The 22,099-nt window shown below is 37.5% G+C and overlaps 1 protein-coding gene across 9 annotated transcripts in view; it reads left to right on the forward strand.

Moving 5' to 3' along the window:
* The window catches only part of PTPRM (protein tyrosine phosphatase receptor type M), an 827,815-nt gene that overhangs the window by 341,068 nt on the left and 464,648 nt on the right, over positions 1-22,099 (forward strand). For all 9 annotated transcript variants that reach the window (XM_037050333.1, XM_037050337.1, XM_037050335.1 and 6 more), the window contains exon 5: positions 10,156-10,271. In XM_037050333.1, the coding sequence (XP_036906228.1) occupies positions 10,156-10,271 (116 nt within the window). The remainder of the gene's footprint in view (positions 1-10,155; positions 10,272-22,099) is intronic.

Consider the following 22,099-nt stretch of genomic DNA (forward strand, 5'->3'; position numbering starts at 1 on the left):
ATATTCTGTTGAATAAATGTAGATCCATGTGCTTTGGTTGACAGATGCATAGGACTCAGAACTGACATTTCATATTTAAATTTCTACATTTAAAAATGTAGAAATTTGAGCCCTGGCTGGTGTAGCTCAGTGGATTGAGCATGGGCCTGCGAACCAGACGATCACAGTTCGATTCCCAGTCAGGGCACATGCCTGGGTTGCAGGCCAGTTCCCGGCAGGGAACCCACGAGAGGCAACCACACATTGATATTTCTCTCCCTCTCTCCTTCCCTTCCCCTCTAAAGATAAATAAATAAAGTCTTTTTAAACATGTAGAAACTTGGATTTTTCTCCAAAGAAATGTCATTCTTGTTTAATATACAGGTGACTTATAAAACTTGTTTGTATACAGTGGCTACTTATTTTTTTATGATACAAATGTTGAATCTATTTTTCCTCTTGAAAAATTGTTCCATTAAGATCCATTTTAAATTTCAAACAAAAAATAATACTTTTTTGTCCTGAAACATGTTAAGAGCAAAGCTTAAATCTTCTGTATTTCTTTGGCTCCGAAACCTTATTCACATAATGAGATAGTAATAATAACACTTTCCTCACAGGGTAAATATAGGGATTAAATGAATTAATGCATAAGAAAGAATTTAGAGCACTGCTTAATACATTCTAAGAGCTCATTACTTATTATTATTGTTATTATTATTATTAGGCACTACATGTGGACAGGCCCACTAGAATGAGTCAGCTGTAGATTGTAACCCTAAGTGGCTAAATGGATTGATTTATTAAATGGAGTAGCTTATCAGTGTCCATTTTTAAATTTAAAACAATGGTTTTGGGCAGCCGTTGTTTTTCTTATTCGTGATGATATGCTACACAAATAGAAACATTGGCTGTTTATTCTGGCATTTGGGCATGTCTCCAGTTCATTTCAACCTATGCCATCACAGCAAAATATAAATAAAAATAAAAAGTAGTTAGCACACAATCCTCTTTTGTTTCACTTCAGTTTGCACTTTGATCTCACAAATTACTGTTCTCTGATTTTTGTAATTGATTTTGAAGAGAGAGAGGAAGTAGGGGAGGGAAGTGAGAGAGATTGATTGAGAGAGATTTGTTGTTCCACTTATTTGTGCATTCATTGGTTGTTTCTCAGATGTGCCCTAACCGGGGATGGAAACCGCAATGTTGGTGTATCCAGACAACTCTCTAACCAGCTGAGCAACTGGGTCAGGGCTCAGATTTTTGTTGTAGGCTTTGAAGAATCAATAATATGAGACATTTAGCAAAAGATTTGCATTTTGTTCAATGATAATTCCAGACTTTGGGATCAAAAGCTGATCTGAGATAACTTAATACCTCAAAACATCCATTGTTTGAAAAATTGTTTTCATAGTAACAAGCAACAAAATATGTTAGAAAAGAGAAAGTAGGAGCGGTATACTAAAAAACTATTTTAAATTCATGGAAGATAGTTATTAGAATTCCTGCAGGTTTTAGAAGAAAGCTGTCATAGCATTTTAAAAGGATATCCAGGAGACAAATGGGCCTATAAATTTGGAAAGAGCATTTTTCTTTTTGAATATGGGATAGATTGAAATTTTCTACTCTTAACAGTACCCTACCTGGTGTTACAATTAAGGTAGTTTGGCAAGGTACAGAGCATACAGCTCAGCATGGGATTGAAACTTTTCTGGCTGTAAAGCTTTTTTTCTTGGGATTTTTTCCAGTTTCCAGTGATAAATCAAGTCTTTTAAATAGTAATGAATATTTTTTAGGGTAAGTACCAGGCATAGCATATGCCTTCCCTACATCATCTTATGTAATCTTTATCCCAACTCTGAATAGGTACTTTTTGAATTGCTATTTTACAAATTTTAGAAAATCACTAGTGTGTGGGTTTAGGAACTTTTACTTTTATTCAGAGGTGGTAAGGGGATGAAGTATTGAATCTTGAACACCCATGTGCTTAAAAATCCAAATTTAAAATATTGTCAGTCTTAATCTACTTCCCAACTGAAAACAATTGTGGGATTTACTGCACTAGCCAGGGAGGGTCCAGGCATTCTAAAACTGGAAAGATTATATAGGCTTTTAATATTTATTTTTAAAAAACTTAAAATTCCATTAGTAGGAATTCTGGCTTTCATATTCTCGAAGGAAATTGATCTGGAAATAGAATCCTGCAGCTCCTTTGTCTTATTCATCCTGGTGGATGAGTTACCAGCTTCCATTCAGGTCAAATAATACTCTTTCATTTGAAAAGGTTAATTTGATTATATAAGTGTTTATGCTTAATATGTTTGTATGTCTTCATCTGGTTTCCATTTGAGGTGGAGCTTTTTTATCTTAGCCAGATAATTTTTTTCCACCAGTTTTTTCTCACCCAAGCAACACTATTTCCCAAAGCAAAACAGTTGGTCATTTGCACAAAAGGGCCCTCCCCCAAACACAGTTTGGACATAGATATAAGTTCCTCAGGCCGTGACCCTCATTGTACAAGGAATATGCTTTTGCATTTTTTGAGAAAGCGGTATTGAAGATCGAAAGGAAAAGTGATAACTTTCATTCTGTGCAATGCCTTTATTAAGAATGAGATGAATGCAGAAAGACTATAACACAATCATATCTTTGGCCTCCAAGTTAATGATTCTAGTTACATCTTAACACAACCCCCCTGAAGACAGTAAGTATTAGGAGATTACATTGATAAATTTCCTTTCTAAATTTTATCCAAAGGAAAAACCAAAAAGTTTACATGACAATTTAATTATGAAAACCTCATCTTGGTATTACGTGTAAGAAACTTAGTGTTCAGTAGTGGAAGAATGTCTCATCAAACTCCTCTATGTCCATGTAGTATAGACCAGGATTTCTCAGCCTTGACACTGTTGACATTTGGAGTCTGGTAGTTGTTTTTTTTGTTTGTTTTTGTTTTTGTTTTGTTTTGTTTTGTCAGTGCTGCCCTGTGCTTTGCAGGATGTTTAACACCTTTCCTGGCCTCTGAGCACTAGATACCAGTGGAACCCGGACCTTCCCCACCCTTGTTGTGACAACCAAAAATGCCTCCAAGATGTGGCCAAATGTTCCCTAGGGGGTGACATTGCCTCTGATTGAGAACCAATGATGTACATCAGGCAGATTTTCAAAACAGTTTTAAATGAATATTTAACAAGGGGAAAGACTGAATATATTGTTAAATCTTTTAAAAGGGTGCATAGTTGCTACAAAAATATGAAAAAGATATCAATAGACCAATTTAGAGCATATAAAGTTTTCTTTAATGGCAGAGGATTGCTCTGATGGTTCTCTGCAAAGCCAGACACTCCCATCGGATCTCTCAAAACCATCCTGAATAACACAGCCACCCATAGCCCACATGAGAGGATTCTACCAGGTGTGGGAAGCTTTCCTTTTTGGTTCCAATTATTTTTATGTTTACTCCCCCGCCCCACCATTCCTGTCCCACTTTCAGCTGTTTTCAGAATTTGGCTTTTTATCTGCCTCCTCATCAGGTTAAATAAATAATACATATTATTTTATTATAATATCTATTTCTGAATTCACTCTGAGCCTAGACACATTAAATTTTAATTTCCCAACCTCCCTCAAGAGGCCCAAGCTTTAGGTCAACATGACATGTGTCTTCTCAGCTGGTTAACAGGTATAGGATGCTTTCCATTAAAAAAAATTCGTTGTACAGGAATACATGCATATTTTAAAAGTTGCTTCTTCGAAGTAAATTTATATATGATTAAAAAATTAAGTACTTGTTACCCTGACCTGGTGACTCAGTCCATTGGAGTGTTGTCCTGTACAGCAAAAAGTTGTGGGTTTGACTCCTGGTCAGCAGGAGCATACCTAGGTTGCAGGTTCAGTACCTGATCAGGGCACACATGGGAGACAACCGATCAACGCTTTCTGTCTTTCTTTCTCTCCCTCCTTCAAATCAATGAACATATCCTCAGTGAAGATTTAAAAAAATTAAGTACTTGTCTATTTGTAATGTTTATTATTGAAAATATTTTAAAAGAAAAATTATTTAAATCACAAATTTTAGGAAAAAGAATTAAATTGATTTGAAATATCTTGGACAGCTTTTATTAGTCCCATCAGTAGGAGGAATATGTAAATGAAGATAGTCTAGGTAAGTTGTTTCAGGAAGTCATTCAGATTTGGGGGGAAAGTAAATTATTTCTCAGATAGATCAGAAACATTCTATGTAGTATTTTTAAAGGAAAAAAAAACTACATGGGTAGTCCACTTTTGTTCTTCCAAAATAAGTCTCCTGACATACTTGATAAGCAATGAACTTAAAATTTTCAAGAAATGAATTCATTTTCTTTTAATGATTTTAGTCCATGGGAAACTCACTCTTGATGTTACAAACTAAGTGTATTTTATCTTTTCCCATGTGCCCCTCAGAAAGTGTGGAAGGTTTTCAAGGGGTGGAAATCTGAATTAGCAGGAAAGGAAAGGTAACTATAGGAAAGAAAACCTTCCTTGCATGTCTACATTTATAGGAAAAGAGGTAGGTGCAGAGTTCACTTGTTTCCGTGGCATCTTGGTGATCCTTCTGGTGGAGAAAAGTTCAAAGAACTCATTTGTAATGCATAAGAAAAGCAAGAGGGATTCTGAGAATTATGGCAGCCTAAGAGTTGGGGGTAAGGAGGAAGAAGAGGGAATCATAGATGCAGTGTAGGGTAAGAAGTCAAGGCATAAGACATACACGAAGAGCACATAGAGATTTTGCAATAGATTTTTAGGAGAGACTTTTAATTTTTAATTTTCAGTGACTTAACTGTGAGGGATATACTAGAGTCGATGCTGAAAATATTCAACAACTTTTCAGCACAGGCTTAACCTGGGCTTAGCCAAATGGGGGTGAGACTGCAGAAGAGCAGCCTCAGATGTCTCTTTAACCCATGTTATAATGAAAATGGCTACACACCCAGACACCTGTTTTAGGGATGCAACTTCACCTGCGGCCAGAGGCAAGAAGAATTAGGAGACTGTGAGATGGACAGGAGAGGGCAAGATGGGTGAGATGTTGTGCTGAGGATTCCAGATAATCTAAGCCACAGGCATGAGCAGGCTCCCTCACTAGCCAGCTCATACCATGTCTGCCAGTCTAAGTGTTAGGAGACCCTTCTTTACCTCTAGGGGAACATGCCTCTCCATAGTTCCTGCGTGCTATATGCATCTCATTAATTGGAAGTCAGCTCCCATACTCCCCTACCCTACAAATCGCCCTTACCCTTGCTCTATGTCCCAGTTTTTCCTTCATTAGACTGAAAGGTCTACTTTTAAAAAACCTGCTCCTCACAGGACAAGAGTACCCTGTAGTGTTTATCACTCTCTGACCACAACTGGCTTGTCAGCTTTCACCTTGGTGACTCTAACAATGGACTGTGGCTCTAGGACACAGCTGACCATGTGGGCTATAGTGGCTATTGTTTTCCTTGGTCTGGCTGCCCTTTGCCTGGAGTGCAGCATGAGGTAAGGTTTGACTTTGGAGGGGCCTGTCTGCCCTTGCAGAGCCACACAATTGCCTTCAGTGGCTCCAAGAGTCCTAATAATCAAAGATTTACCTTGTTGCTGGCAGGAGTGTGGCCCACTGAGACTTTCACAGGTTCCTTGTTTCTGGGAACCTCAAACATGTTTTCTGATTCATTATGGTTTTGGTAGAGCACTGAGGATATGACTTGGGGAGTTCTTACTCTTTCCTGAATTGTTGACTCTGTGGAGACAGAAGGCATCTACCAGGGAGAGCACACATTCTACAAAGGGAAATGATCCAAGTTCTAGTTCTGGGACAAATCCACGTTTACAGGAGGAGCACAAAGAAGAATGGACAAAGGAAAAAGCTACAGGAAAATGATTTGGAAAGGAAAATTTTAGAAGTCTTTTGGGGAAGTTTTGAAAAATGATCAGAGTGGTTGAAAGCATGCCTCATCATTGGGAAATGAGAAATGAGGAGAGGAGTTTTCATAGAGGGGTGGAAGCTGTGAGAGTAAGTGGGATATCCCTTAGGAAGCAGACCACTGGTGGCCCTGGCAGCTCCTTACGGAGTCCCAGTGAAAGCTAGTGTGTGTGTCCTGAAAGACTGCAGATCATACGCCACTCCAGTCAGCTCCTTAGAATTCACCTACCTAGATAAAACCTTCCTTCGTACAAGTGCACTGGTGAACACAGGGGTTTCCACTTCCATCGTTTCTCTTTTTCTTTTTTCTAATGGTGTATATATATTGTAGTTCAGTGTCCATGTGGCTAGGGGTAATGTGCTTAGAATTATAGGGGAAAAACATTTGAAGAAGTTTCCAATCGATGACATTTGTACTATAATGAACATATTGTATTGAATTAGAAGAATAAGAATATTCAGTTTTGTATAAATTTCCTGGACAGTAAAAGAACTTCGGCTTCCAATGCAGTCCTATTAACTTAATCAAATCTCAAATTCTTTTTTAAAATAGGTTCTCTTTTTAAAAATATTTTATTTTATTTATTTTTAGAGAGAGGGGAAGAGAGGGAGAAAGAGAGAGAGAGAAACATCAATGTGTGGTTGCTTCTCACGTGGCCCCCAATGGGGACCTGGCCCACAACCCAGGCATGTGCCCTGACTGGGAATTGAACTGGCAACCCTTTGGTTCACAGCCCGTAATCAATCCACTGAGCCACACCAGCCAGAGCCATAAGTTTTAAATTGTGCGCCATTCTGAGTGGCACGACAGAGTCCCTCACAGTCCCACCCAGGCCCACCTGGGGTATTTGTTGTAACCATACTTTACATCCTATTACTTTTTAGTCACTTAGCAGCCGTGTCATCAGATCAGTTACTGGATATTTTGAGAGAAAGACAGACCACATTCACAAAACTTGTATTTATTACAATATGTTGTTATAATTATCCTATATTATTATAGTTGTTGTTAATCTCTTACTGTGCCTAACTTATAAATTGAACTTTATCCTAGGTATGTATGTATAATAAAAACATAGAGTACATATGATTCAGTACTATCTTTGGTATCAGGAATCCAGAGTGTCTAGGAATGTACCCCCCGACTGATGAGGGCAAACTACTGTGTATGAGACAGAGGATATGTAATACTGGAAAGGTCTAACAACAAGATAAGAGAATCCATGGAGGCTTCATGAAGAAATAGCATTTGCAAAGGGCCTTGAAAGAAATTAAAACCCCGACCATCAGACAGGAAGCACCTGGCAGTGGGCTGAAGGGCATGGGAATGACTGACCCAGGGTAGTGAGCCTTGCTGAGATAGTATGGCTCAGGGGGCCATGGATGGGTGGCCCTGTGGGCCTTGCTGAGGCAGGGTGGGCTGTGGAACTGGGTGAACCAGAGTCTGCACTCTGTTTCTGATACTTACTAGCCAAGTACCTCCAAGTTCCCTGTCCCCATATGTAAAATGGAAAAAATACCTACCTCATAGGACACCTGTGACTGTTCAGTGGAAAAGTGTATGGCACAGAAATGTTCAAAAGTGTCCCAGTTTTAGTTTTTGAGGAAATTCCATACTGTTTTCCACAGTGGCTACACCAGTCTGCATTCCCACCAACAGTGGACTAGGGTTCCCTTTCCTCCACATCCTCTCCAACACTTGTTTGTTGATTTGGTTATGATGGGCATTCTGACCAGTGTGAAGTAGTATCTCATTGTGGTTTTAGTTTGTATCTCTCTGATGGCTAGTGATGCTGAGCATCTTTTTGTGTGACTATGGGCCCTCTGTATGTCCTCCTTGGAGAAATACCTATTCTGCCTTTTGATCCAGTGGTTCCACTGCTGGGAATATACCCTAAGAATCCTGAAACACCAATTCGAAAGATTTTGTACACCCCATGTTCATAGCGGTACTGTTTACAATAGCCAAGATTTGAAAATAGCCTAAGTGCCCATTAGTAGATGAGTGGGTGAAAAACACTGCACATTCCCACAATGGAATATTACGCAGAAAAAGGAAGGAAATTCTACCTTTTGTGACAGAGTGGTTGGAACTGGACACTATTATGCTAAGTGAAATAAGCTAGTTGGTGAAAGACAAATACCATATGATCTCACTTCTAAGAAGAATTTAGTGAACAAAATAAAGTAATAAGCAAAACAGAACCAAAGCCACAGAACCATAGAACAGACTGACAGCTGCCAGAAAGGAGGGGGAGGTGGGGACTGACTGAAAGAAGGTGAGGGGACCAGTCAGAGAACATGTATGAAGGACCCATGGGCAAGGATAATGGTGAAGGGACTGATTTTGGAATTTGGAGGTTGGGCTGGGTGGAGGGTGATAAAGGAAGAAAAATGGGATAACTTCAATGGTGTATACAATAAAATATTTTTTAAAAGATGCTCATTTGCTAAAAACATTTGGTCTTTTAGCTTTTTGAGAACAAAAAATAGAAAAGAAATTTGATTTAGGGACTTTTTACAAAGATCTCTGAAAACCTTAGAATCATGTTATTCTTGCCCAAGGGTAATTTGATTACGTTAGTGAAAAATAGTTCATAAGGTTTTAAATTAGTAGTATTACAAACAGTGACCCGTAGTTACACTGCTTTTTAAGAAGTTCTTTGGGGTACTTTGCATGCTGAGCATCAAGAATACATTGTCTGGAGCTCCTACCTTTTGCAACATCATGGATGGAACTGGAAAGCATTATGCTGAGTGAAGTAAGTCAGGTGTTGAAGGACAAATACCATATGATCTCACCTTTAACAGAAAGCTAAACAACAAAACAAACAAGCAAGCAAAATATAACCAAAGACACTAAAATAGAAAACAGGCTGACAGTGACCAGAGGGGAGAGGGGAGGGAATTTCAGGGGAAATAGGGGAGGGATTTAGAGGAACATATATAAAGGATACATGGACAACAACTGAGAAGGGTGGGGGGAGTATGGAGGTGGGATGGGATGGGAGTAATAGAAAGAAAACTGTACTTGAAAAATAATTAAATAAAAAAATTGGGGAAAAAAAGAATACATTGTCTGAATTATTAGTGATCTCCAAATTAGTAATGGGGGTTTCCTGTGTTTTGTTCATATTAAAATTCATTTTTTCTTTGTTCTTGGTTAGTAACCCACTTCCATTCCTAATTATGTTCTTCACAGGCTGATATTAATGCTCATTTATCATCTTTGAGTACCTAGTAATTGGGCACCATTCTTTGAAAGTGTTAACCGTGAGGGAAAGCCGGCATGCCGTAAAAATATTGTAGTGGTTGTCCAGCTTTATCCGTAATTCCCAGAAAATACTATCATCCTGTTATCTCCATTTTATACTCCCTCACCTTTTCTGTCCCCGCCCCTTATTACTCTTTCACACTATCATCACTGCGATTGAGAATTTTTTTCTTGAAAGTAGAAGTTTCCCCCAAATTTAATTCCCAACCTATTATTCCAGTTCCTTGACACATGTTTTCAGTGTGCTTCAGAAACTGGCCTGTGATTCTCAGAATTAACTTTTATTTAAACAGCTGTCCCTGTGGGCAATGTATGTAGGAGACTTAATGCTCTCCAGCATTTGGAATCATTCTTTCTTCTTGAATTGGAAATACTATCAGCAAAACCACCATGCTATGGCAGTCCCAGCACAATTTCAGGGCCTGTCTATAGGGATAGTGTTTTTGGTGGCTGGGAAATATTATACCAGTAGTGCTGCATACCAATTAGTTGTATTGAAATATATATTTTGCACAGCTCGGTACTTGGCTTAAAAAGTTTCCTTGACAACATCATTTAACTTCTTACTGTTCTTTTCATGTTGCTAGTATAAATATCTAATATGTTTTTGTTCAAAACATCAATTAGGCTTCAGTATAATCTTTATTAATACAGATCTGTTATTACAAGAAGACTGCCGAGCTGTGATAATTTGCACAGCAGGAACAATAAAATATCTTCTTTCTGTTTGGTTCCATCCCAGAACACTGGGGTTTTTTTATTCTTTTATAGAGAACACCAAAGCCTTCCATGATCTCTTTTACAATCATAATGAAATCTTTAAAGCTCTGATAAGCAAAAGCATTATTTTCTTCAAAGGTAAACAAAATGGAAAGGCCCAAAATTACAGATAGAGTCAAAAAGATACAAATTCGGTAGAGGTCTCCATTTTTAATATCTTTCTTTGTTTTTCTCCATGTAGCCAGGACCCCCCACTTCCTGCGAATTCAGAACGTGGAAGTGAATGCCGGCCAGTTTGCCACCTTCCAGTGCGGTGCCATCGGCAATACCATGGCAGGGGACAGGCTCTGGCTGCAGGTACAGTGACTCGTTTTCATCAGTTTATTGAAAGTCTAGTGGGAAGAATACACGCCCTCAGGAAGGGGCCCAGTGGATGCTGTGGGTAGTTTTCTGGTTCCTTGTTTACTGAGTGGCCAGATTACTAAGAGCTTTTAGATAACTTTGTTATTGTTTGTTACGGACCTTGGTTTGAATTTGGTTTTTTTCCCCTTTACTTCTGCTTAGGCATTTTGCTTTGAAGAGCTGATTGTCAAATTACTTTGAGAGCAATATATTAAAGCACAAAATAGTACCCTTCCCCTACTCTTCTTTTAGAGAAAAATCCAAAGATTCTCTTTCTCTCTGTCACACACACATGCTTATAGGCCTTTTTGTATTTTGAAATTACACAGCAATTAGCCTAAACTTAGAAAATTAATAACACATCTTATACCTTTGAGAATTTTAAGTAGATGTTCTTAGGGCGATCATAATTTGCATGTTTTACAATCTTTCAAATATCTTCATATGTATTTTGCATGGCAAATAATTTCAAAGTTAGATCCATGGCCTGAATAATTCTGACAGAATGAGTGACCTACGCCCTCTAACCAAAGTGCTACCCACTTCTTTAGCCTGTAGGTTTCATTTCCTCTCCCACAGAATTCTCCAATTTTGTTTTTGTTTCTTCATTTCAAGCATTGATCTGCAGCCTGCTCATTCTTCACCCTGAGTATTGTTGATTTTCTCCCTCTTTCCTTATAGATCCTATAGTTGGTTTTATTTTGGTTTGGCTAATTATTTACTTACCTCGTTTGCTACTGAACTGCTCCATGGTTTAACCCATCTGTGAATCTTTTCCACTTCACCTTCATTTCCGCTTCCTGCATGCTCACTTTTCCTCTGTATGCATCACCTTTCCAACCCTCTACCGTGCCTCTTCTTCTGCTGTGTAATAGTAATGATTAGGAGGTGTCACATTGGCATGACACTCTACAATTTTCAAATCCCTTCTCTCTTTTCATCATTGCAACTGAAATAAATGGCCATTTTTCATCCTCCATTTCCAAAAAAAGGAAGGTGGCCAAATGTGCTGTACAAGATTAGTCAGTGAGGTGTTGGCAAATGGGGAACACACTCTGGAGGAGGGTTCTTAGACAGAATTGGGCCTCCGCACAATTCCTCACCTTCTCCTTTGATGTCACTCTCTTTTCTCATGTCCTGCTGTCCCTGTGCATGTCCCCTTGCCAGGAAGGAGGAATGTATGTATGCAGAGAACTGAAATAGTATCTACCAAATTCATCTTTACTGTTCCCTTTTTTCTAAAAATTGTATAATTGCTACTTTAAAAGCTCTTGCAGTGTGTGAAAACTGTGTGTGACTTTATTCTTCAGTATTTGACTTTTTCTTTTATCCCACTTTCCAATTATTTCAGATTTTTTATGTTAGTGATTAAGAATTATTTTCTTTGTTGTTATTTGGTGTTAAATTTTATCAAGATTATCTATCTATGATAATTGATGAGACATTTTAATTGGCATTTTCACAATCCACTAATGACCTTTTAACAATTAAACTGTCCTTGTCATCTTTGATTTATCTCTAGAAATGTTCATTTTTCATGGAAAAAATTTTTGTTCCTGATATTTGTATTAAGGTTACTTGAAAAAATACAATATTAAGTCCAAACTGTCTCCTCAACAGTCTTAGATATTCCCAAGAATTTATAGGCAAGTTGAGGTTTCAATTTGTTCTTTATGTTTTTACAAATATCTTGGACTTAGGATGCTCATGCTTAAACTTAAACTTGAGCATTTCCTTGGGCATTGTAGATTTTTATTTCCTCTTACGAAGTGGGAGACTATTTTAAAGAAAATTTCTCACATTGTAGGGAGAAAGCTGCTACTTTGGGGAAAAACGGGGTCTAAGTGCAGAGCTCTCCACCCCGACTCCACTCCTCCACATGGAGAGTTTTGTTCATTTTTTTAATGTCTGGTCTGTACCAGGATTCTGATTTAATTGGTCTGAGTTAGGGCCCTGCCTTCAGTACTTTGTAAAATTATTCCCAGGTGACTCTAATGTGTGTCCAAGGGTTGACAATTATTAGTATGAAGCAAAGTGCAACACATGTTCCAAGTTAGGAAAGTAAAAGGCAGACATAAGGTAATAACTGGTACCTGTATTCAGTAGCCTCCTTCTGAATTTCTCATGTATGGGGTCTCTCTTGCTTTTGTTCTGTCAAATTTGCTTATTGCATTGGTAATTTTTTTATCCTCACACAAGGACATGGTATTGATTTTAGAGGGGGGGGAGGAAGGGAGAGAGAGAAAGAGAGAGAGAGACATCATTGTGAAAGAGAAACATTGATTGGTTGCCTCCTGTGCATGCCCCCATCCGGTACCAAACCTACAACCCAGGTGTGTGCCCTGACTGGGAATGGAACCTGTGTCCTTTTAGTGTATGGGATGAAGGACCAACTGAGCCATACCAGCCAGGGCTGGTAAATTGTTTTTACAATCCATTCATTAATGTGGTTCTTCATCTGTTGCCCAGTCCATTTTTCCCCTTGTTACCATCATGAACTGCATAGTGCCCTGCAGATTTCCACATGGCTGTACCCAGAATGGGATGATAAAGACAGAACTGTTGTGACTTTGAAATTCTGAGTGAAGCTTGGTTTGTCCTGGACTTAGTGTACTTACTGTTTGGTTTGTGAATTTTTGTGAGGTTAAAATAAGTTTACTGTTAAATATTGTATTTCCTGTGGTTGGATAGTCATTTTGTGGAGAGATATTTTTTAGTAGCTGATGAAATAAGACTAGCATCCTTTACTTGCAATAATTATTTCCATTAACCTGTATGTGAGGAGCGACTTCCAGTAGTAACTAAGATTTGCAGCAGGTGATGGTTTCGCAGAGCCCTCCTCCCCTCCTGTGCTGTGGCCCAGTCCTTTGGCTCAGGCTCTTCTGTATATGTTGTAGAGAGAAGCAAAGAGCAGTTCTGTCTAGTCTAGAGGTATAACTATGGACATTTATTCCTTATTATGCTAATGCTAAAACAGTTTCAAAAATTCTTTCTTGCATATAAACTCATTTGGATCCTGAAAATAATTCTGAAATCCAGGCAAAAAAAAGAATTTAAAAATCTTTTTAGATTTTTGTATAATATGAATCTTCCCAATAGTAAGTCAATATTTAGAAATTACTAATACATCTTCATTTGAGGAACAACAATGATCTGGAGCACCACCATTTGCAATAAATTGTGTTACTTGTGTTTCCATCTTTTGAATTCTATCTACCATATGCGTTTTGCATAGGGTTTCATATGTCTATTGCATGGTCTCATAATTCTTCCATAGATGAGGAGGTTGAGGGGCAGCATTGTCACAAAGGTGAATAGCATAGCTGGTAATAGTACGCCTCTGTGTCTTCACTTTTTCTCCACTGCTGATTAATTGCACTCTACCTTGCCATCTTCTCAGCCCCCAGTGCTGAGTGAGTAGACAATATGCACTTGCCACTTAGTTACAAAAACTTGGATGTGACTGATATTACATGATTAACAGCAAGGAGCTGTCCTGAACAAGATTTTAAAAGTCCAAATGTATTTCATGGACATATTGAGCCACACCTAAGAAAAATGGCCAATGCTTAGATTTTTTTAAATTTTTATTTATTGATTAGAGAGAGAAATATTAATTTGTTATTCTACTTATTTATGCATTCATATGTTGATTCTTGTATGTGCTACAACCTTGGCATGTCGGAACAGCATTCTAACCACCTGTGCTAACTGTCCAGGGCCTGGTTTGATTGTTTTAAAATATAGATTAAATATGATCACTGTCAGCACTGTCAGAGTCTTTCACAGAAATATAACACAAATAAATCTGATGATGACACTAATGAAGAAATGTTTATGATTAACAGATGTGTCCCATCTGCTTACATTTTCTTCATTGCATCTATGGCCACACAGGTTATTGCTAATGCAGAATCAGTTTTTTCAGACAACAAAATAAAACATAGTTCATGGACATCTATTATTATAGCTGCAAAATACTTCAAACATCTTGCAGACAATGTGCAGTAGAAAACAGCATCTACAAAACTTTTTATTGTACAGAACAGATGTGAAACGGATTTGTTGAAGATCCTTGCTGTATGCTGTCAGATACCACAGTCTCTGCATACAGCACTGACGTAACCAGGAAGATAGTCAGATGAGATGTATTTGTAAATGCATTCGAGCACTCAAAACATGACCATATTTTGTTATATCAACTTTCTATCATTTGTAGAGCTTATATTTTGAAAATATTTTAGAGTATATTTGCATGTATGTATATATATATTACTGAGAAGAGAAAATGGAATTGAAGATGAAATAAGACTAACATCCTTCAGTTGCAATAATGGTTTCTGTTAACCTGTATGTGAGACAGGAATTCCACTAGTAATGAAGATTTGCAGCAGGTGATGGTCTCACAGAGTATTTAAATTTTATTTTTCTACATATGAGATCTGTCTAGAAAAAGTCTGGCTATTGGTAATATAACCAGAATGGTTTGCGTGACATCAGTGTAACTTGACAGATGAGGAGAGTGGACTGGAATGTGCGTGTGTGAACGATGATGACTTCACTGTGCTAGTCAGTGAGGGCGGCAGACATTAGACAGTGAGAGTGAGCACGTGCACTGTGTGGTCATCACATTCAAAATGACTGAGTGAGTACAGCAATTAATCTGCATAAAATTTTGCATTAAGCTTGAATAATCCTCTGCAGAAACAATGTGGATGATTCAGAAGGCTTTCACAGATGAATCAATGAGTGCAGCACAAATAAAAGTGTAGCACAAAGCTTCAAAGATGATTGAGAATCTTTTGAAAGTAATCCATGTCCTGGAAAGCCTGCAACAAGCGGAACTCCTGAGAATGTTGAACGTGTACGGGCTGCAATCAACAGAGAAAGGCGTCTGAGAATGCAAGAACTAGAAGCTGATATGGGGATTCCAAAAACTGTGTCTGGGATTTTGACACAGGACCTTGGCATGAAATACGTCATGGCAAAATTCATTCTGTGCCTTGTGCTACCAGAGCAGAAGGAACATTGTGCTGCAGTCTCTAATGACTTGATTCAAACCTCTGCTAATGAATGAGATTAAAGAAGTTCATAACCAGAGATGAATGGTGGGTCTACAGCCATGGTCCAGAAACAAAGGCCAAGTCATCCCAGTGGAAGTCACCTGATTCTCCATGCCTGAAGAAGGCCCAGCAAAGTCTCAGCAAGACCTAGACCATGTTCACCATATTAACTGTGTTTTTTGATTGGGAGCGTATTGTCCATCAAGAGTATGCCCCTCCAGGCCAAACAATTAATATGGAGTACTACCTCAATGTTCTTCCTTGGTTGAGAGATGCAATAAGATGAAAATGGCCATAGTTACGAGCAACTGGTAATTAGAAGCTTCATCACAACACACCAGCTCATGAATCATGTCTCATGCAGAGATTTTTGGTGAAACATCAAACCACCCAGCTGACTCAGCCCCTATACAGCCCAGATTTGGCACCCTGTGACTCTTGACTTTTCCAAAAATTAAAATCACCTTTGAAAGGGAAGAGATTTTAGACCATTGATGCGATTCAGAAAAATATGACAGGGCAGCTAATGGCAACTGGGAGAACTGTGTGAGGTTCTAAGGTGCCTACTGTGAAGGGGACTGAGGGGTCATTTTTCTGCATACAACATTTCTTGTATCTTGTATCTTGAACAAATGTCTCTGTTTCATAATATGTGGCTGGATACTTACTGGACAGGCCTCCCCAGACTTTTTTTCCTTGAGAATTAATATTTATAATACCTCCTTCAGTCTTTCAATAAGTAAAGATGATCTCCAAAGGAAGTGTTGATGTTTGTAAATCTGAAGATGGCTTGTGCACATTCTTTTCCAGGGATCATAGGCACCTTTGGGGCATTTTTTTAACTTCTACCACTTAATTCACTTTTGATACATTGCAGAGGCTCCTCCATTCATTACTCATAGTGTCTTAGTCATCTTGGGCTGCTATAACAAACTACCATAGATAGACTGAGCGACTTAAACAACAGACATTTACTTCTCACACTTTTGGAGACTGGAAGTGCAAGATCAAGGTGCCAGCATGAATGATGGGATTCTTGGGGAGGGCCACTCCCTGGTTTGCAGGCAGCCTTGTTTCTTGCTGTATTCTTAGGGAAAGAGGGAGGGGGAGGGAAAGGAGGAAGGGGAGGTGGAGAGAGAGAGAGAGAGAGAGATCTGGACTTGTCATGCCGTGTAAGAACACTAATCCCTTCATGGGAAAGCTCCACTCTAATCCAAACCTAATTATCTCCCAATGCCTGACCTCCAATGCCATCATATTGGGCATTAGGGTTCATCATTACATGAATTTGAATTTGGGGGCAATACAAATATTTGGTCTGTGGCCCTCAGCTATAACATCAAACTCAGAATTGGGTGAGAAATTAAAGTGGTTCAACCTCCAGGACAAATGGCAGAAACAAGGAAGAAATGGAGGGGGAAATGCCTTTTCAACAGTAGGTGAATGACATCTTTGTTCAAGCTGGGGGTTTACATGTGCATTTTGGGTGAATAGCAGCTGGTGAAGGAAACCTGGAAAATAATCATTTTTTCTTGATTATGAAGCCCTATTATTATTAAATGGCTTACCTCTTAGAATCACAAAATTATGTAACACCTGAGTTTGGAACAGTCTTTAAACTAAATTCCTCATTTTATTAATGAGAAGACAGAAGCCCAGAAAAAATAGGGAACTTTAACACAGTCATATATTATGTATTTATCATGATACTAATTCGCTGATGAACATAAATTATAATATAAATATCTTTGCTTATTTACAAATTAGTAAATTTTGTCACTTGCACAGTTTTCTTCTGAGTAACCTTTTTTCTATTGGTTAATCTTGTGTTTCAAGTAAAATTGGCCTTTGGGCCACATATTCTCAGATTTACTGTGAAAGTATGTGATAACTTTAGAATCATCATAATAAAATATACTTGAGTTATACTCTTTTAGAAGACAACTTGGTGTTTATTAGAAGTAAGGCACAGATGCGATTTCATAACGTGCATCAATTTGTAGAAAGAGAAAAGGGAATCAGATGACGTTATTGTGAAGTACCATCGAAAACGGTGGTCGCAACACGGTGTCTAGAATACTGCCTGCCACACAACGAACCCTCAGTAAATGCTTGTTCATGGCACTCGGCCTGCTGACTGACTGAAAAAAATCATGTGTCTCCTTCAGGTGACTCTCAAAGGCCCATGGTAGACCAGGAAAACAGGCACAAACTCTATCTTTCTGGGATGATTGTTTTAGGTTCATTTTCAGAGGGATGGTCTTTGATGAGAAGAGGGACATATAGAACCTAGTGACACCTCATACTGTGTCAGAATACATAGCAAATTTCCCTCATAGTCGGAGGAATTTTAGAAGGAAATGCAATCAACATACTATCTTTCCAAGGCCTTCATTTCATGTCCCCCTTTCCTCGGCACTTTCATTCTCTATTGTAAAATTTTGTTCTTTAATGTCCTCTTTTATCAGTTAATACACCTCTATGAAGCAAAGTCCATTTGAATTCTCACGGTGACAACAGGCCTACATCACAGTAATTGATGAATAAAACCCACCCCACTCACTTTGTTTGTATGACATGTAATTCAGTATGAGCTCTTAATTTGGGAAGCTTCATTTTTTAAAAAAATATTCACTTGGGATCAAAAGTTTTTAGTTGTTGGTTCAGAGATTTTTTCTTTTGAGAATTTTATCTATAATTCTACTTAATGGTATTAAGTTACCCAATTGTAAAAAAAAGTATTTTTTACCAGCCTAATAAATTTCTCCTATTTTTCTGACCTCAGATAATTTTAGAGCTGTTTTTGGAGAGCAAAGGAAAAATCTTGATATTTTTGTAATGTAAAATGATTTTCATAAGAATAGGTCTTCTGACCTATAGAATATTGCATATAAATGATTAAATTATAAACTTTTGTAACATCATTTACATTACTGACTTCAACAGATGTGTTTGAAATAAAATAATTACAACTGCACTTTCTGAACACTGCTGTGTGCTAGGTACTCTACTAGGCTATGTTATAAGACAGGCATTTTTTAAATAAAAAAGATTTTATTTATCTTTAGAGAGAGGGGAATGGAGGAAGAGAAGGAGAGAAGCATCAATGTGTGGTTCCCTTTTGTGCACCCCCTACTGGGGACCTGACCTGCAACCCATGCGCCCTAGACTGGGAATCAAACCAGCAACTCTTGGGTTCTCAGGCCAGCACTCAGTCCACTGAACCACACCAGCCAGGGAGCATTTTTTTTTTCCTGAACTGATCCTTAGGAGAACTCTCTTTCTTATATGCCCATTTAGACAAGAAACTAAGGCTCAAGTGGTTTCAGTGATTTTTTTCTAGTAGCTCGTTGCTAGTAACAGGAACTGAGATTTGAACCAGGCCATTAAGTCCAGAATCTACATTCTTAACCACACCACCTCTTGCATAGTACAAAGACACAGGTATTTCCTTATGGATTCATAAACCTAATGCATTGATTTAAGTGATAATTTTTGTCAGAATTTAAAATTAAAGTTATATTCACATGTGTGGAATTTTTCCTTGGCTTTGTTTTAAGGAATATGTACATTTAGTCAACCTTTCTTGGTGACTTTTAGTTTCATTTATAGATAATGAGAGGAAAAAATCACAACTGTATATGAGAATAATTTTGCTATTATATATAAAAGCTACAAAATGATTTAGAAAGGAGTAAAATTATGGTTCCCTGGGCAAGCTTAACTTGGGTATTTTACACCATATATACTAAAGCATAAATTTAACATCACTTACCATCACAGAAAATGCCAGGAATGCATAAAAAGTACTGTCTACGGTTGCTATAGGAACCATTTGCTCCTTAAAATTGAGTTGTTGAAACCACATCCATTATTGGTTTGGTCTATTAAATATATACATATGTGTTATATATGTGCAAAACAATATTGAACATTCATACTAATGCCATCAAAAGCCTTGAAGCCTATTATGTATTTTAATTTGGTATGATTTTGAGTCACCTAAATTTAAAGGTACAGACTTATTGTACATTGATGAAACAGTATGGCATGCCTAGGGAGATTCTTGGAGAAATGAATATATTTTACTTTGTGATATTACCTAAGTTAGTCAGAAGAGGTAAGCAGCTGGTGTTTTGAGTAGGATGCACTAGGTAAAGCTGGAGCAGCAGTAGGATTTCTCCTCCATGGGAATCTGAATTTCTCTAGGAAAATCGCAGGTCAGGATGGTTCAGTTTGGAGAGCAGAAGAAAAAAGTATCAACTAATTTTAAGGGCTGCTATTTTTGGACCCAAGAACAACCAAAGCACTTATTCTGTTTCTGTTCTTGTTTTATCAAAAGATTCATTTGTTTTTCTTGCTTCCAAGCATCCACAACTCTATCCTAAGAAAGAGGACGGAATCTATGCTTCAGAGTTCCGTATTGAGGCTGAGGGTGCTGCTAACACTGCCTGTTCTGTCTCCTTTTAGTTCCCCAGACCTTGCAGAAAGGGTCCTGGAGAATTTGGACACTGTTAGGATCTGCAGGTTTTTCCTCTCTGTCTCTTCTTTCTGGAACAGGAGGGGAAAATGGAAAATGTTTTAGACAGGAGGTTTATGTATCTTTCTTAGGTGTGGTTGAAAAGTCCTAAAAGATTTTCATTCTGCTGCTAATCTGGAATTATGTGCCAAGAATAGAGTGAAGAATATTTACCTAGGTCCTTCCTTGATATGGAAAGAAAGTTTGACAACTTTTGGTCGGTTTTAATTCCAAAAGTTTCTTCAGGACTGGACAAGTAGAATGAAAACAAACCATGCCTCTTTTACTCCCAGTGTGACCCAGTTTGCGACAGTATCGTAGAAATCTCTGTGTGACACACAGCGACGGCCTGGACGTGTCCACAGTGGCTTGTCTCTGTTATACAAAGTGATGGCCACTAAGCACAAAGGAAAAGTGACAAATTGATATTGTTTCTGTTTATTCTTAACATCTGAAAGCTGATTATTACTTTCATTCAAGAAATGTATATTATACACATTCCATATACTGGGTATGTAACTGTTACTTATTATTAAAAATGTTGCTACAGAATAAGGCTGCTACCCCTGGGATATGGTTGCTTTGCCAAACTGTGTTTTCTCTTCTACTCAGGTGGTACCTTTACCATATAAATGGCTTGATTCTTAGAATGGTTCTTTGATTCATGTAGCACTGGACCATGTGTAAGCCAGCAGCAAAACCATCTCTTTTCCTTGAGAAATCACCATGGTTAAAATAATCTTTCAAAAATACAAAAGTGGATAGTTACTTTCTAATTGCTTCTTTGAAGAAAAGTCTCCTTTTACTTTTATTGTTGAAACTGTACATTCATTCAGAGGTAGAAGAATTATACAATGAACTTAACATATTAAACATCCAACTTCAACAACTAACAATAGTTGGCCAGTTGCTTCATCTATATTTCCACCTGCTTCCCCTCTGATTAGTTTGGAACAGTCTCATTCATCTTATCATTTAACTTGTAAATGTTTCTGTGAAGCACAGGTTGGCAAACTTTCTGTAAAGGACCAGACAGCGAATTTTGCAGGCCAGTTGGCTTTGTCTCAGCTATTCAGTCCTTCCATGTAGCAGGAAAGAAGCCCCAGACAGCCTATAAAGAGAGTGTGACTGTGTTCAGTATAGCTTTATCTATGGATACTGAAGTCCAAATTTCATATAAGTTTGATTGTCACAAAATACTATTATTCTTTTGATTTTTTTCTACTAATTAAAAACATAAAAATTGTTCTTAGCCTGCAAGATGTACAAAACAAGGGTGGGAGGTCGATTTAGCCTCAGGCCCTACTCTGAAAAATAAGAGCCCTTAAAATAATAATAGTAGTCACTATGTAAACCCTAAAATACAGTCAGTGCTCACATTTACTTGACTGTCTTATAACTTTATTTATTGTTTATTTATTTATCATTTATTAATAAATAAAGTTATATTATTGATATTGATATTATTTATTTATTAATATTATTTATTTATTGAATGTTAGATAATATTTATTTATTTATTTATTTATCTATTAAAAGATCATGAATTAACACAGGCACTACCATCTTCCTCGTGTAGGAGTGCCGTGATTATAGTTTTGAAATAAGTAGGGTCAAGTCCTTGCCTTCCACATCTAAACCTTCAGCCCAAAAGGAAATATGGGTATTAGGCATATGGGTATTATATGGGTATTATCAGTGTGATGTGCCTGGGTTAATTCAGCCAACAGTTGGATATTTGATTTTAAGACTAAAGAACTTCTAATTTTATTAGTATTTATAATGACTACATTTATTATGTATATACTAAATTTTTGGATGAACTGCTAAATAAAATTGAAACATAAGTTGCTTAAATAATATTCAAGTATTACAAATATATAATTAAATGAACTGTGTCTAAATATCAGAATGAGGTTCTAAATTTCTATAATCAAAATTTTTTACTCAGACATTCCTATAAGACTAGTATATGTTCAAATAATTTATCATTTTGAATAGGTGCATATTACTTGGCAAGCTGTATATCCATTAGCTAACTGAAGTACACTTGTCAATATTCAGGGTCTGGCAGAAGTAACAGCAGCTTGAGTGTGGTCGGTAGGGTAATAATATGGGTGTATAACTTACAGTTTTTAATTTGAACATTTCACCTAAAATGCCATATAGTGTACTTGAGTGTGATATTGTTATGTTAAAGA

Source organism: Sturnira hondurensis, unplaced genomic scaffold, assembly GCF_014824575.4.
Source record: "Sturnira hondurensis isolate 20B ecotype Veracruz unplaced genomic scaffold, ASM1482457v3 Scaffold0006713, whole genome shotgun sequence".
Classification (NCBI taxonomy): Eukaryota; Metazoa; Chordata; class Mammalia; order Chiroptera; family Phyllostomidae; genus Sturnira; species Sturnira hondurensis.